Source organism: Scaptodrosophila lebanonensis, unplaced genomic scaffold (genome assembly GCF_003285725.1).
Source record: "Scaptodrosophila lebanonensis strain 11010-0011.00,11010-0021.00 unplaced genomic scaffold, SlebRS2 tig00000061-arrow-pilon, whole genome shotgun sequence".
Taxonomy (NCBI): domain Eukaryota; kingdom Metazoa; phylum Arthropoda; class Insecta; order Diptera; family Drosophilidae; genus Scaptodrosophila; species Scaptodrosophila lebanonensis.
Genome location: NW_022060554.1, coordinates 6641729 through 6656688, shown reverse-complemented (window position 1 = coordinate 6656688; position 14960 = coordinate 6641729). Strand labels below are relative to the sequence as shown.

The window sequence follows — 14960 nt, the reverse complement described above, 5'->3', positions numbered from 1 at the left end:
ACTTGCATGTCTATGCCAACAAGCTGAAAATGTTACATTTCGATATTTCATGGCACATTTTATGATATGCCGAGTTGGCAGCGCTAGATCAATTTTGTAATCATTATTAAATCACCGCTAGAGGGCGATTGGACAATTATTAAATTTTCGAAGGCTTTTATAACGAATAGCTCAGTAAACCCGAATGGAACAATAAAGGTTATTGAAGATGTATAAACACTGGTGGTGAAACGTGATGTATTTAATATAATTCAGAAAGCAAAATTCCATTTTTAATTTTAGCCCCTACCAATATGTACGTGTATTTGGTTTAATTAAATCGCCATATATAGCTCAAAGGAAACTAAATACAATTCAATGGATTTGTGAACTAGTCGTCATTAGCTTTTAAAGGTCATGTTTTCGTTATAAAGAATTCCATAATAACATAGTTTTAATTATCGGTGGAACATAATCTATATACAATTGTACGTAAATTTAATGCACGGGTGATGTGAATCTAGAAATGAGCAAAATTTGAGTTTTGCATTTAATTTTAATAAAAACAGAATTGAAAAAGAAATGCAAGTTACCCATTATGCTTTTAATAGTATTGATATTGTATTTAAATTGTACATTATTATATGTTTGTGTAGAATATGCGCAATATAAACAATCCAAGTGTTAAATAATTGCTTAAGTTTAAATATATAACAAATTTAAAACATTTCAATGTTGTTGCCGAGCTATTTTGTTGTCTCTGTTTGTCTATTCTTTTGCTAATTATTTTATTAATTATTTTTAATGGGTTTTGTGATTATTTGCGGTCCAGCCTGTGCTATATTACAGCTTGGGGATGGTCAAGTACCTAAAATCGATAGCAACACGTTGGCCAGGAAATCCATACGTTAGAATTGTTTAATATTAAATAAGAAGGGCGTGTCCATAGAGGCAACAACAAATGCGTAATCTCTAAATGTAAAATGTTTGGATGTGTGTATGTATGTATGGTCCGGTTACATATATAAATATAAGGAAATCAACAATTACACATTTGAGTAGCACTAAAATCAAAATATGATTACTCGTAGTTGTTGGTCTTCTACCCGGCTGCTTCAGTCGGTTCCATGTTTCCTTCACTAGACACAGGCTGTGACTCCATAACCGGTTCCGTGTCTGTTGTCGAAGGAGCGGTAGTTTCAGTAACGGCCTGTGTAGTGTTTGTAGGCGGCGCCTCGTTGACGGTTTCCGGCGTCGGGGCTCTGTTCGTATCCATTTTTGGTGGCGCTGCCGCTGGTGGGGGCAGCTCATCGTAGAGTGGTGTGCAGGCAGGCGATGGCAACGGTTTCGTTGTGACTTCTTCGACACTATCTTCCACTTGGGGCTTGACGAATGTGGGCGCGCTATCCCTCGTCTGTGAAGTTGCTGCTGCCTCATCTACTGCTGACTCATTGACAACAGCAGATGTAGAATCATTTTTAGACATTTTCTCTGCCTCCATTCTGGCATCGTACTCTTGTAGCTCACGATCCCAGTCTTCTTCTGTATCTCCAGACACTGCTGTCGTTGTGTTTGTAGCCACTGGCAATGGTGATGGGACAGACATCGAGGTTGTCGGTGCTGGTGCAGCAGGGCTCGGCTTGCTGTTCTCATCCGTAGAACTAAAGGAATGCCGATTACTGTCATCGCGGGAACTGCGTCTATTTCCACCACGTTCCCTTTCATCGCGTGGACCACCGCGTCCACGCATATTGCCTCCACGTCTGTCCTCGCCATTGTCGCGATCACGGAAGCGACTGCCACCGCCGCCACCAGGTCCACCGCGACGTTTGAAATTGTTGCCATCATCCTCGTCATCGCTCCAGCGCCCTCCTCCACCACCGCCACCACGACTACCTATGTTTCGACCACCGCCACGTACACGTTGATTATCGTTGAAGGGATTGCGCGGATTAAAGAAACCTAAAGGACGGAAAGAGGGGTGAGATTTTTTCATTTATTATTTATCGTCAAATATTACCTGGTCCCTGTTGTCGCCCACCTGGACCATTTCCGCCACCGCCCTGGTTACGCATAAACATGGGTCCCACGCCTCCATTGCCTCCCCCGTTTGGCCCGCCCATGCGCTGATTAAAGGCCATTGGCGGCGGTATGCGCATTTGCATCAGACTAGTGGGTTGATTGAATCGGTTTTGATTCATGTTTGGCTGGAGGAAGTCTGCACCGCCATTTAAATTTCCCGGACGTGGTCCCATGCCTCTAGGTCCACCAGGGCGATTATCAAAGTCTGCACAGAAAAAGAATTAAAAAATGTTAGTTCTTTTTAAGTCTTCTCAAAAAAGGATCTTAGATCAAATTTGTATACATATTTGTAACACATCTGAGATGAATATGCTTAGCTAGATATATAGATAAATCTGGTCAGACTTAGGTTTCAATACCGTACAGCGTTTTTACTTATAATATTCGTATATTGAATTCTTAAGAGCTATTACTTGTATTCATCTACTCACCCATGAAGTCTGATCGCTGTGGCTGTTGCTGCTGTATACCCAGTTCCATGTGATTGAGATTAAGACGAGCACGCGCTTCATTGAAAGCAGCGCCCCCACCACCCACAGGCGGTGGACCACCACCATTTTCGCCGCGCCAAGGTCCGTCATTTACATCATCACGTCCACCCCAACGCGAACCGCCGCCACCACCACGTCCGCGCTCCCGCTGGAACATTTCATTAGCAGCGGCTGCCACAACAGCTTCCACACTGTTCGCCGGTGCACCACTGCCCGAAAAGATGGGAGGAGGCTGATTGAAGTTTGGTGGCTGCTGCTGTGGTGGCGGTGGCGCCGATTGCGGCGTTTCCTCCACCTCCATTTCAATGTCCATTTGATCGTCGCTCGACACATTGCCACAAGCAGCTACGTTAGGAGGTGGTGGATTAGACATTGGTGGTGGCACCGCTCCAGGCGGCGGAAATTGTGCACCTGGCGGAGGCAAGCTCAGTGGATGTGGTGGACCGCCAGGAAGGCCAGCAAATCCTGGTGGCATCATTGAGGGAGGCATCATCATCATGTTCGGTGGCATAGGCATGCCACCCATTGAGGGTATGGGACCCATGGGGCCCATCATTCGTGGTGGCGGAGCTCCTATTGGCGGTGCCATTGAGAACTGGCCGGGAGGAACCATGCCCATTAAGGTTGGCGGTGGCGCACCCGGCGCACCAAGTGGTTGGGCCACAGGTGGAGGTTGCGTAGTATCTATGCCAAAGATCAAATTTGGGGGACCAGGTGGTAGTGGCTTAGGCAACTCTGCAGGCCCAGCAGCAGGGTTTGTTTTATTATCCTTGACATTCTTGACTTGATTTATCTTGTCTTTCATCCAACCTGGCATCGTGTCTTCGTCGAACATGCCACCCTCCTCCAAGCTATCAAAATCGGTGTCCACGTTCAGTTTATTCCATGGTATATAGGTAACACCCAGCTCCAGATCCCAAAAGTCTTTCCACTCTTTGCTTTTTACACCCTTTCCAGCGGCCCACGATATGGTAATTGCTCGCCCCTGCAACTTGTGGTTCTTTAGCCCCTGCATGGCCTTGTGCGCGTCCTGACGCCGATTCATGACTATAAATGCGCACCCACGTGGGACGATCTGGTCGATACTCACGATATCGCCATACTCGCCAAAAGTATCGGACAACTCCTCCTGGTAGACCAGTTTTGAGAGATGACCGACCCACAGTGTTGTACTGCAGACTGCAAAAATATCAAGAAGGATACAAAAATGTAAGTCAAGGTGGGTGAATGGCCGAAATCATAATTATGCATTCTGTTAGTGAAGTTAAGCAGTGGACTGATAAATGTGACATATTTTTGCATATAATGCATTTTACAATTGCAAACTTTTGGCTTTTCAATTCATTTTTCCAGCAAAATATGTAACAGTAAAAAAAAAATGGTTCCCAACTATTTATTGCCTTTAGCAAAGAAATCAGATTTGTTTCATTCAGAAATGAAAATAGTTTTATAATCTGAATTGAATTTTGTGGTCACTTTCATAACTAAAGGACACATATGTTACCTATGAAGCATATGTAGCAGGGTGTAAGTTAATAATCTAATAGTTTAAGATTTCGAAAGCACAATGGTTCCTGATTGATTAGATGATCAGAAATTCTGTGATACCTGCAGATGCAATCTATTATTGTTATTAAATTTTGTATCAAGATCATCAAGGAAGTATACCTTGTGCATACAAATTTAAAAAAATAATAATAAACGAAATGGTAATAAAAAAATTTGTTTGATCGATTACGGGATTCTAAATCACGGAAAAGGAGTGTACATCGTGTCTAAGTATGTCTATGAGTATCTGTGTGTAAACAAGTTGAGCCAAAGAAGCAGCAACAACAGCTGCGAGCCCAGCTCAAACCGATATTTGATTTACATAACTTCCTTTCAAATTCACCTATCACGATTAAACTTGACACACACATAAGCATACCCGAAAGTACTATCCTGATGTAAACTCCAAATTGGAGTAAAAAATTCCAAGAATTACTGGAGCTATAGAAAATAGCTAATAACGGAGTGCAAAGAAGTTTTATGTACACTTGTTCCGCATAGTTATATAAGGCATCTGTGTGCAAAATTGTTGTACGAAGTACAAAAAGTGGCTGCCATAAGAGAATGGTAAGACTACTTGTAAATCAATTTTTAAATGCATAATATTAGGTAGCATATGCTAATTTCGATAGATTTAAAACCGAAGATTATATGACATTTTGTTTGGAAATATCGGGAAGATATAAATGCTTAAAAGAAAACATTCTACAGTTGATAGACATGACTACCAGGGTTGCGCTATTTCATTCCATGAAATATTTTTAAAATATTGTGGAGATAAGACTGAGGGATGGTATTGCATAATCGTATTGCTCCTGTATAACTGGATCACATAGTTGAATTAAATTATTAATTTTTAAGTTTAGTCACATAAATCGAGACCACTGGGTAATGAAATAAAAATTGCTAGGCTGTACGTGCAGTTGTAGCTTTAGTCAGGGACGCATCCTCTTCGTTTTGCCATTAATTCGTTACTCGCACCAATTGGCCAATCTAGTTTATGTACGCATGATAAATGTACGTAATTATATGGTGTAAAAATTAAACATATTTTTAAAAATTAAATTACTAGCTTAAATAGTTTCAACAACAAATTTGCTCAAAAACGCTACAGGGGTGTACTCTCATATGAAAAATGCCAGATTTGCAGTAGAATTTTTTGCTAAAGCTAAAACACACACGTCAACCGAGCCAAATCGGAGCTGCAGAATAAAGAGTATATAAATATTCTCATTCTGAGAAGAAAATTAAAATGAAAAAATAATAATTAAGATTAACATAGACATCAATAAAAGGCTGTGCACATCCTAGACAGAGCTAGTAACAGCACTGCAATAAGTGCATGCAATACGCAAAGCCTTTCACTGACAGAAATTCAAATTCCCGTTAGTGATGTGCTATTACTCATAGTTACCACTTAAGTGCTCCTTCTTAATTTCCGGCAGTCCCTTCTTGCGTCGCTCACGCTCGTGCTCGCGATCACGCTCTTTGTCGCGTGCACTTCGTTCCATTCGTTCACGATCACGAGAATTGCGTCGTCGACTGCCTCGAGGCGAACGGCTGCGGGATCTGGAACGCGATGATCGCCGACGGCTACTTCGATCATTGGGTCCAACAGTTCCACCACCACGTCCACTTCCACGACCATCGCGGGGTGAACGGCTACGACTGCGGCTGCTGCGTCTGCCACGCTTGTAACGCTCGCGGTCTGGCGTCGGACTACGCGAATCTCCGCCATCCAGATTGATTACCTAGAATTTAAAGTTGGCAAGAGATTCAAGAGAAAAAGGTATGTGATATAACCGTTAAGTTTAAGCATAAATTAAATAATGAGGACTTCTTGGACATTGGTTGTACGGGATATTTTGGGTCGGATTGTTGGGATTAGGAACTTATGCTACAAATAAAAAAAACTTGAAATAAAAATGAAATATTTTTTACTGCAATCTTGGCGTGTTGACGTGTGCTTGCTTTCGTTTTCATTTGGACTGCATTGCGGAACTTTGGCATTTTTCCTGGATCAGAATCTTGTTGCGTTTTCAAGCAAATTGTTTTGATTTGTTGTTGTAGTAGTAGGGTCTTTAATTTCTGTTTTTATCATATGAAGAACTTACCAGTGTGCTAAGCAAATGATGTTATGGTTTCTGTTCGATTCCGCCGGAATTTTTGTTCATTACCTTACCTTTTCATTGTTCATCTTTTTTTTACCATTATTAAATTTTAAAATATTGCAATAAACTAATACGAATTGAAAGAGTTCTGGCGTATTTTACGAGATCTATTCCCATAAATTCGTTTAATGATTTGAATAACTTGTCTTCATGTAAACTTTTTTAATTGGCAAGCTTCAAATGATATTTATCTTCAACTGCACTTTGTCAGTATAAGTTAGCTAAGAAACGTAATTATAGGCAAAACTTATCGTAGTGATTACATTCACCTGCACGTCAGCACAAATAAAAAATATTTTGTTTTAATATGTAAATTTTTGCGTGTTAACTTTGATGGCCTATCTATCTTTTTGAATCGATATTATATCATATGCAAAAACATACACAGCGATAATGATTCCCACTTTACAGACAAACTTTCATGGCTGAAGTCAAACTTTAACAATCAATTTAACAATTTTAAAAATTCATAAACTGTTCTATTTGTATGTTCGCTATGAAAGTGTGACTGTTATATGTACAATAATATATATGTATATGCAGTCATATAAAAGCATACGAAAAGAAAATGCATATAATACCTCAATATTTTGTTGTTCAGATACAAATTCCACATCTTTGTTCATATCGGACACATCGTTCATACTCATGCCCATACCCATGCCTGGCGGTATCCCCGCAGTACCCTGTTAAAAGACAATGTTCTATGTACATGGCCATATGAAGAGAAAAAATTAAATAAACTCACCTTTAAAACATTATGCAAATGTTGCTGCAAACTGTCATCCTGATAACGAAGCTTTTGATTCTCCTCTTGTTGCTTAAATTTTTGAAAACTCTGCAATGTTTGCAGTTGGCGAAGGACGTTGGGATCGTTGAGTAACTGTTTCAAATTGTTGTTCTGCAAAGAAGTCAAGTTATTATTAATAAATTTATAAAGGCATCAACCACAATTAATTAAAAAAAAAGAAGAAAACCAAAAAGAAATTGCAACTGAAATAAGAACATAAACGCTGCCTACGTCTAGCAAATTGGATGAAGTTGGCGGTGAATCATCGCCCAAGCAGTGATGATCATCGGTCACCAACATATTATCTTCATCATCAATGATCTCGCGCACATCGTACTCCAACAGTTCATGGGAACTTTTGCTATATTTGTGATGATGCATTTTGCTTGAGCCACCGGCGCTATCAAAGCGTGATTTTGAGCTGGAACTACACGAAGGTGGCATTGTGTGTTGACGCTTCATATAGTGTTGGTCCATATGGCGGCGGTTGCTACCGGCGCTGCTGCCTCCAATGCTCTCATGCATGCCACGCGAGCACTTTTCATGGCTCAGCTGTGACGAGAGCGATTTTAGCAATTGTGCAAGACATGGTTAATTCGAAGCAAATACAATAATAATGACAAGTGCGTTAGTTTTTGATTGCAGAAGGCTATGCATAGCTCTTTGGTTAGTACTTAAATTTATGGGCAAGGCTCGCTTGTCAACTTACAGATAAATCAGGCATGCCGCCGAGCTTATCATCACCACCGTGTGGACCACCCATACCACTGCTCATACTCAGCTCCAAGCTACTCAAGCCAGATGTATTGAGACCATTGGCGCCACTCGATATGTCAGCCAGGGTCAAGGCTCCACTGCTGCTAGGACCTGCGCCTACGCCTCCTGACACACCACCCATGCCCCCGACTGGTGGCATTTGATGATAGATCGGGTGATTGGGATCGGCTAAATCAAATATCGGTTGAATGACGTCCGATTTGAATACATTGTTTTTCTGCCACAAATTTAGCACACGGATGATGCGGCTTTTGTCCTCGGGGGCGCAGCGAAACAGATTGGCAAAGGTCTCCGTGAGATTGCGCTGGAAGCGTGGTGCGAACACATCTTTCTCGGTCCCGTATTGATGTCGGGACTGCCGAACAATAGAATCAATCACGTACAGACCGGGCACTTTATACTCAGGCTTGCACTTCAGTATAAATTTCTCCACGCTTTGCACAACATGTTTATAGAATTTGATTGCACGCATTGCCGACTTGGTAATGGCGGCCATTTTTGCCTTGGATATAGGCGGTCGGCTGTCATAGAGCCCAGAGAGCTGCAAATATACAATGGAATTCGGTTAAAGTAATAGTAGCCTACGCCCAAATGCAACATTGCATGAACACCGACAATTGTCAAGACCTAATTTGATACACCGCGACACCATGGTCTTCACTAAAGGCCTATTATTTGTTGTTGGTTGAACAGCACGGTGCCTTTTTTGCATTGTATAACCGCACTTTATACAACTACTTTGTAATACATTTTTCACATAGTGGTCGCGGCAGCGGCGGCAACCGACTTTAGCTCCGTCTTTTTGCACAAGCCCCAGCTTACCTCATTGTTGAAAGCGACAACAGTATCCATGTTTACTGTTTCCCGCCTAGTTTTGGCTATATGTCGCCTAGTATTGGGTTCGCAAAATTAATTAATATACTCTTAATTAATTACTTTAACGCGCTATTCCCTAATTTTCACGACTTTTACAATGAAAACGGCAAAGCACAATGAAAACGTGAAAAAATAGGGATGTAAAAAACGATGTTATCGATACATCGTGCACAAGATGGCTGCCAGACTCGATAACTGACAGCGTTTCTATCGATTCGTACTAACCATATTGCAACCCAAACACAAGACCTTTGCGTAGTGAATTACATGGTATCGTATAGCCATACATATGTTGAAACTTCTATACTCTCACAGTGTAGTTACGAAAATAAAATAAACCATGGATTTGTGACGTCATTGGAGCACCAAGTAGCAGGTCTGCGCAACGCCATACTATGTAATTCAGTGTACCACTAATATAGTACTGCACATCGTAAACGTAAATATAAAAAATTTGTCTACATGAGTGCGAGTCATAAGCCACTGGAAGAAAACGATATTACGCTAATAAACAAAGTACAGGAGACTCCCTCACTCTATGATCACAGACATGCTGACTTTCGAATGCATCGTAAGGAGGAGGAGTGGTCCAGAGTGGCCAACAGCTTAAACATTTCAGTTGCAGATGCAAAACGGAGATGGACATGCCTGCGTGACCGCTACTCACGGGAACTTAAGCAAATGCGTCTACATCCGAGCAGTGAATTTGGTCGCAATGACTTTTTTCGCCAGATGGACTTTCTCCGCGAGTTCGTCCGCAAGCGGCGCGAGCGGAGCAGGCATGAAAACACCCCCATGAGCTGGCTTAAGTCTGAGACGCATTCTCAAAGGTTGGTCAAAGCGCAACTAGAGTCAAATGCATTGTTTGAGGAGAGTGACCACAACTATGATGCCCAACTGGATACGCAAACTACGCAATCGGAGACATACTCTGTCCTGGTCGAAGATGATGGCGATGGCAACGAGTCGTACACAGCCAAGTCTGAAGCCCCTGAGCAGAAAGTTTTGCCAGTGTCAGGAGCGGTAATGGCAATGCAACAGGAATCGTCAGGCACTGCTATCACGCCAACCACTGCGGCACAGCCGGACCTTAATTACATGGTGTGTATGCCCTTGCCAAATGTCGCGCTACAGCGGGAACCCTCTCAATTAGCGGGCACCAGTAAAACGGAGCAAATGCCACCTCAGGAGCCAACGATTGCAGCGTCTTCATTGCATGATGAGGATGATTTCTTTTGCAAATCGGTGGCCGCCTATTTGCGCCAACTATCGCGACGACACAAGATCAAGGCCAAAGTCGAGATGTATCAAGTGCTGGAGAAGTACATACTGCTCGAAGATGGGATAGCCGCAACGTCAACTCAAAACAGTTGAGCAAAAACTTTTACATACGACCGCATATGTACTATATATACATATATTTAATTTTTTGGAGTACAAATATACAAGATACAAAAATCTATCCTATCTGCTCCGTCTATCCATCAAGAAAACTTTGTGTTGCATTTCAGTCGACATGCTCCAAGAGTGATTTGGTAACTAAACTATGGGTTTTGGTAGTTACCAAAATTTTGTTAGTTAGCTGACCGATGCTCCTGTAAGCGAAGCTACTTGTCCAATATTGAATTGAGATCTCCTCCAGAAGTTATGAAATTGTCTATCTGATAATAATCTCTTTAAGCAAAACAATATCTTTACCTCGAAAACTGAATCTGAAGACCTGATGGACGGCTTTTTTATAACTAAAAATAATAATTTAGGTGCTATTATATGCATACATATGTATGTATGTACAAGTATAATTTTTGTGTTAGGAGGTTTCATTTAAAATTACATATTATCGGCGAACTGCCCTGCCAGAACTCTTAATGATATCGGCGAACCTGTAATTAGAGATGTGCAATATTTTCATATTTCCGTTAACACTTTTTCACTAGTATATACCAATAAATATGTATCCATTTGCCAATACTTATATATGTATGTGCATTTATCATATAACGTTGGTTTTTTTTAATTTGACTGGGTTTTCTTTTCAAGTTAAAAGTTATTAAACAAATACAACAGTGAGCAGTTTTACCGCAACTCCTGTTTTGTCCATCTCTAGTTTACCGGCATGCGTGCAAACCAAACAAAAATTTGTACACGAGATGAAGTATGAAGAGCATTGAAGCCCAATTTATGTTAAACTAATCAAGTGTTCCGACCACAGACTCAGCGTTGACGGCCTACTTGTTTACTTCCCATACGAGTATATTTATCCAGAGCAATATGCATATATGTTGGAGCTTAAACGCAGTCTGGATGCCAAAGGACATTGTCTACTTGAAATGCCGTCGGGTACCGGCAAGACCGCCACATTGCTATCGCTCATTGTTGCTTACATGATAGAGCATCCGGAAACGGTGCGCAAGCTTATCTACTGCTCCCGCACAGTGCCTGAAATCGAAAAGGTTATAGCAGAGTTGCAAAACCTGATGGTATACTACGAGCGTCATGCACCCATCCCGCCCGGATTTACTGGCCTGGTGCTTAGCTCACGTAAAAACATGTGCATACATCCGGAGGTGAGCAAGGAGCGGGAGGGCAAAGCTGTGGATGGCAAGTGTTATGGGTTGACGGCAAGCTACATACGGGACCGGCATGAGATGGATGGTGGAGAGACGCCAATATGTATGTGTGTTTATAGTCAGGTTGAACGTTTTTGAATATTTTTATTGCAGGCCAGTACTTTGAGGGCTTCAGCTTGGAGGGCAAGGAGTCAACTTTACCCGTCGGCATCTACAGCATAGACGATCTCAAAGAATATGGCCGCTCGCGAAACTGGTGTCCCTATTTTCTGGCACGTTACGCAGTGAGTCATCAAAACCTTGCTGTATTTGTCCTATGGCATAATCTATTGTGTATTCCCAAAGATCGCACATGCACATATTGTGGTTTATAGCTACCATTATCTGCTTGATCCAAAAATAGCACAGGTTGTGTCTAAGGAAATGACGCGCGAATCCTGTATAGTTTTCGATGAGGCGCACAACATTGACAATGTCTGCATTGATTCGATGAGTGTTAAGATCAACAGACGAATAGTGGAGCGCAGTACTAATGCTTTGAATCAGTTGACAAAATTGGTCCAAGAGTAAGATATATTCGAACATAACACAGGACGTTTCTCAATAAAAAACATTTTAGTATACGGGATGAGGATACAAATCGTCTGAACGAAGAGTACCAACGCATGGTGCAGGGTCTCAAGGATGCCAGCGTACAGCGAGACACGGACATGATACTGGCCAATCCAGTACTGCCCAATGATGTGCTTAAAGAAGTTGTGCCTGGGAATATTCGCAATGCCGATCACTTTCTCAGTTTTCTTCGACGATTCATTGAATACATTAAGACGCGTCTGCGAGTCCATCATGTGGTACAGGAGTCGCCCGCCGGATTTCTCAAAGATGTTTCATCAAAAATTTGCATAGAACGGAAACCCCTGCGTTTCTGCGCTGAGCGTTTGAGCAGTTTGCTGCGGACGCTTGAAATCACCGACATGACGGAATATGGCGCATTAACTTTGGTAGGGATCAAAAAAATAAAATAAATTTTGTATATATTCATATAAGGTTACAAAACGTATGAATAGGATTCGTAATGTTGCAGAACATGAAAGGCTTGAAAGACTTGAATTTGTAATACATTTCATTATAAATTTATCTTTATATATAATCCATATTTTTTCTTAGTTAAAATTGCAAGTTTTGTTCCAATTGGTTTATGACTATTGCTGTTTTGAAAACATTTCTTCCAATTTTATGTTAAAACCAAATTTTCACATTTCTTTTACTTTCCACAGATCACACATTTTGCTACGCTCGTCTCAACATATACCAAAGGCTTCACCATAATTGTAGAGCCATTCGATGATAAAACGCCAACAGTGTCCAATCCCATATTGCATTTTAGTTGCTTGGACTCATCCATTGCCATGGCGCCAGTTTTTAAGCGCTTTCAAACGGTTGTCATCACCTCCGGCACACTTTCGCCAATGGATATGTATCCCAAGATCTTGGATTTTGATCCGGTTGTAATGAGTTCATTCACTATGACACTGGCCCGACCTTGTCTTTTGCCCATGGTATGATTTAACGCCAGATTAGGCTGCTAGATATAGTTAAATTTTGATTCTTTTGCAGATTGTCTCGAAGGGTAATGATCAGGTTACCATTTCATCCAAGTTTGAAACTCGAGAAGACACCGCTGTCATACGTAACTACGGTCAGTTACTTGTAGAAGTGGCAAAGACTGTACCTGACGGCATTGTATGCTTCTTTACATCCTATCTGTATTTGGAATCTGTTGTTGCTTCCTGGTACGATCAAGGCATTGTAGACACATTGCTTCGCTACAAGCTGCTGTTCATTGAGACGCAGGACAATGCCGAGACGAGCTATGCACTGATGAATTATGTTAAGGTGAGTAACGTGACGACCGCATGGCGATGGCGTCTTAATTGATATGGCTTCACCCGTATGCAAATTGTACTTGACATGCTCTCTACTCCACACAGGCCTGCGATTGTGGTCGCGGCGCGGTGCTGCTCGCTGTGGCGCGTGGCAAGGTCTCCGAGGGTGTGGATTTCGACCATCATTATGGTCGCGCGGTACTCATGTTCGGAATTCCATATGTGTATACACAATCGCGCATTCTCAAGGCGCGCCTTGACTACCTGCGTGATCAGTTTCAAATTCGCGAAAACGATTTTCTGACCTTCGATGCCATGCGGCATGCGGCGCAGTGTGTAGGACGTGCGCTGCGCGGCAAAACGGACTATGGTATCATGATATTCGCAGACAAGCGTTTTTCACGGCAGGACAAGCGTTCGCGTTTACCCAAATGGATACAGGAACACTTGGTGGACAGTTTCTGCAACCTAAGTACCGAGGAGGCCGTGCAGCTGGCTCGCCGTTGGTTGCGACGCATGGCTCAGCCATTTACACGTGAGGATCAGCTCGGAATATCGTTGCTAACGCTTGCGCAGCTGGAGAGCATGGAGCAGGAAAAATTGGAGCGGCAGGCGCAGGGCAAAGAGGGTGTTGGCGGCGAGGTGCAGGAGCTGTGAATGTGTAGAACCGGTTCAAATATTGAGCGACAGCTGATCCGGCTTCCTTCCGCAAAGTTTCTTTCCACTTTTCAACAGCTGCTGTATCTGCTGCTACTGTATTTGTATAAGCGCGTTTGAAATTGCCTGTGTGTGTGTGAGTGTGATTGTTCGATTGTTTGTAATAAAAAACATTTTTGCTGCCAAGCTAATGACATTGAATGCCATTATACAGCGCGGCAAAAACAAAATTAATTTAAAAGTTAAAAGTTTTCGGCTGGCGCTTGGACATTTCGCATGCAAATTCCACTTAAATATCTTGTTAACTGTTAATTAATATTACGTATTTATAATTTGCGGTTGCAAAATTGTTCTTTCTCGTCATCATGACTAAGTGGAGGTCGACTGTCTCAAGGTAGTGGGACAAACCTTCTGGGAAAATTTCAATGCAATGAAATTTCGTCATCCATGCGTTTTTATAACTTACAACCGAAAGGGTATGCTTAAAATTCCAAATGTATGTGACAGGCAAAAGAAGATATGGCGTACATATGTACATATATGGACATGCCATTTTTCCGAACCTAAGAATACCGAAAATGTTTGAATCAAACATTTCATGTAGGAATGTCTTATACATACACACACCAAATTTATCACAAACCATATTCTTCGTTCGAAAAAGGACAAGCTTGGGGTTTTCCCAATGGGCTCCCCTGCTATAAGTGATTTTCCATAAGTCGTAATTTTGTAAATGTATTATCGCCCGACTCTAGCACCCCATACTTGTTTTGTTTACGATTGAACGTTTGATTCAAAATCTGAATCTTGTAAAGAAAATATGAAATTTAAGGAGCAAAATAATTCGATTTATGATAGCTTTATACATTCAACCGACCTTCATAATGGACGCCTATTTGGCTATTACGAAGCACAAAATTCTTATGTGCACTTAGGTCTGTATATAATAAAGGTATTGGAAGGCAAACTCGGAGTAATATCAAGGCATCCTGTACTTTTAAGCTGGAATACAAAATCTATATAATTTTTTCGCTATCTGTATATAATTGGCAACGACTTTTTAATGATTCATTTAGACTTAACAAAGACAAAAGAAAGAAAAAAACAATATAAAGCATTTTTAATTGAACATC

General features: G+C 41.5%; 3 protein-coding genes and 1 long non-coding RNA gene across 6 annotated transcripts; 2 read left to right on the top strand and 2 right to left on the bottom strand.

The window, feature by feature from the left end:
• Window positions 1-958: 958 nt before the first annotated feature.
• Window positions 959-8793, bottom strand: LOC115624709 (SR-related and CTD-associated factor 4). Of its 3 annotated transcripts, XM_030519530.1 has the most exons (9): window positions 8661-8793; window positions 7771-8379; window positions 7293-7613; window positions 7020-7172; window positions 6853-6957; window positions 5515-5851; window positions 2493-3731; window positions 2000-2266; window positions 959-1941 (listed from the first exon to the last, which is right to left on the bottom strand). In XM_030519530.1, the coding sequence occupies exons 1-9, from the start codon at window positions 8688-8690 to the stop codon at window positions 1082-1084; spliced, it is 3921 nt and encodes a 1306-aa protein (XP_030375390.1). In that variant the 5' UTR covers window positions 8691-8793; the 3' UTR covers window positions 959-1081. The 3 variants fall into 3 exon arrangements, with proteins under 3 accessions (XP_030375390.1, XP_030375391.1, XP_030375392.1); XM_030519531.1 differs by lacking the exon at window positions 7293-7613; XM_030519532.1 differs by lacking the exons at window positions 959-1941; window positions 2000-2266; window positions 5515-5851 and having other exon boundaries at window positions 3504-3731.
• A 204-nt stretch (window positions 8794-8997) lies between these two features.
• LOC115624537 lies at window positions 8998-10181 on the top strand. Its single transcript, XM_030519261.1, has one exon. It carries the CDS (start codon window positions 9177-9179, stop codon window positions 10086-10088), a length of 912 nt encoding a protein of 303 aa, XP_030375121.1. The 5' UTR covers window positions 8998-9176; the 3' UTR covers window positions 10089-10181.
• A 299-nt stretch (window positions 10182-10480) lies between these two features.
• Window positions 10481-10801, bottom strand: LOC115624539. Its single transcript, XR_003995475.1, has 2 exons — window positions 10659-10801; window positions 10481-10597 (listed from the first exon to the last, which is right to left on the bottom strand). It is a non-coding gene; the product is annotated as an uncharacterized LOC115624539 (long non-coding RNA).
• Window positions 10718-14061, top strand: LOC115624536 (general transcription and DNA repair factor IIH helicase subunit XPD). The gene is made up of 8 exons (XM_030519260.1): window positions 10718-10869; window positions 10927-11387; window positions 11438-11568; window positions 11630-11850; window positions 11904-12285; window positions 12562-12843; window positions 12902-13180; window positions 13276-14061. The coding sequence occupies exons 1-8, from the start codon at window positions 10865-10867 to the stop codon at window positions 13825-13827; spliced, it is 2313 nt and encodes a 770-aa protein (XP_030375120.1). The 5' UTR covers window positions 10718-10864; the 3' UTR covers window positions 13828-14061.
• Window positions 14062-14960: the final 899 nt, after the last annotated feature.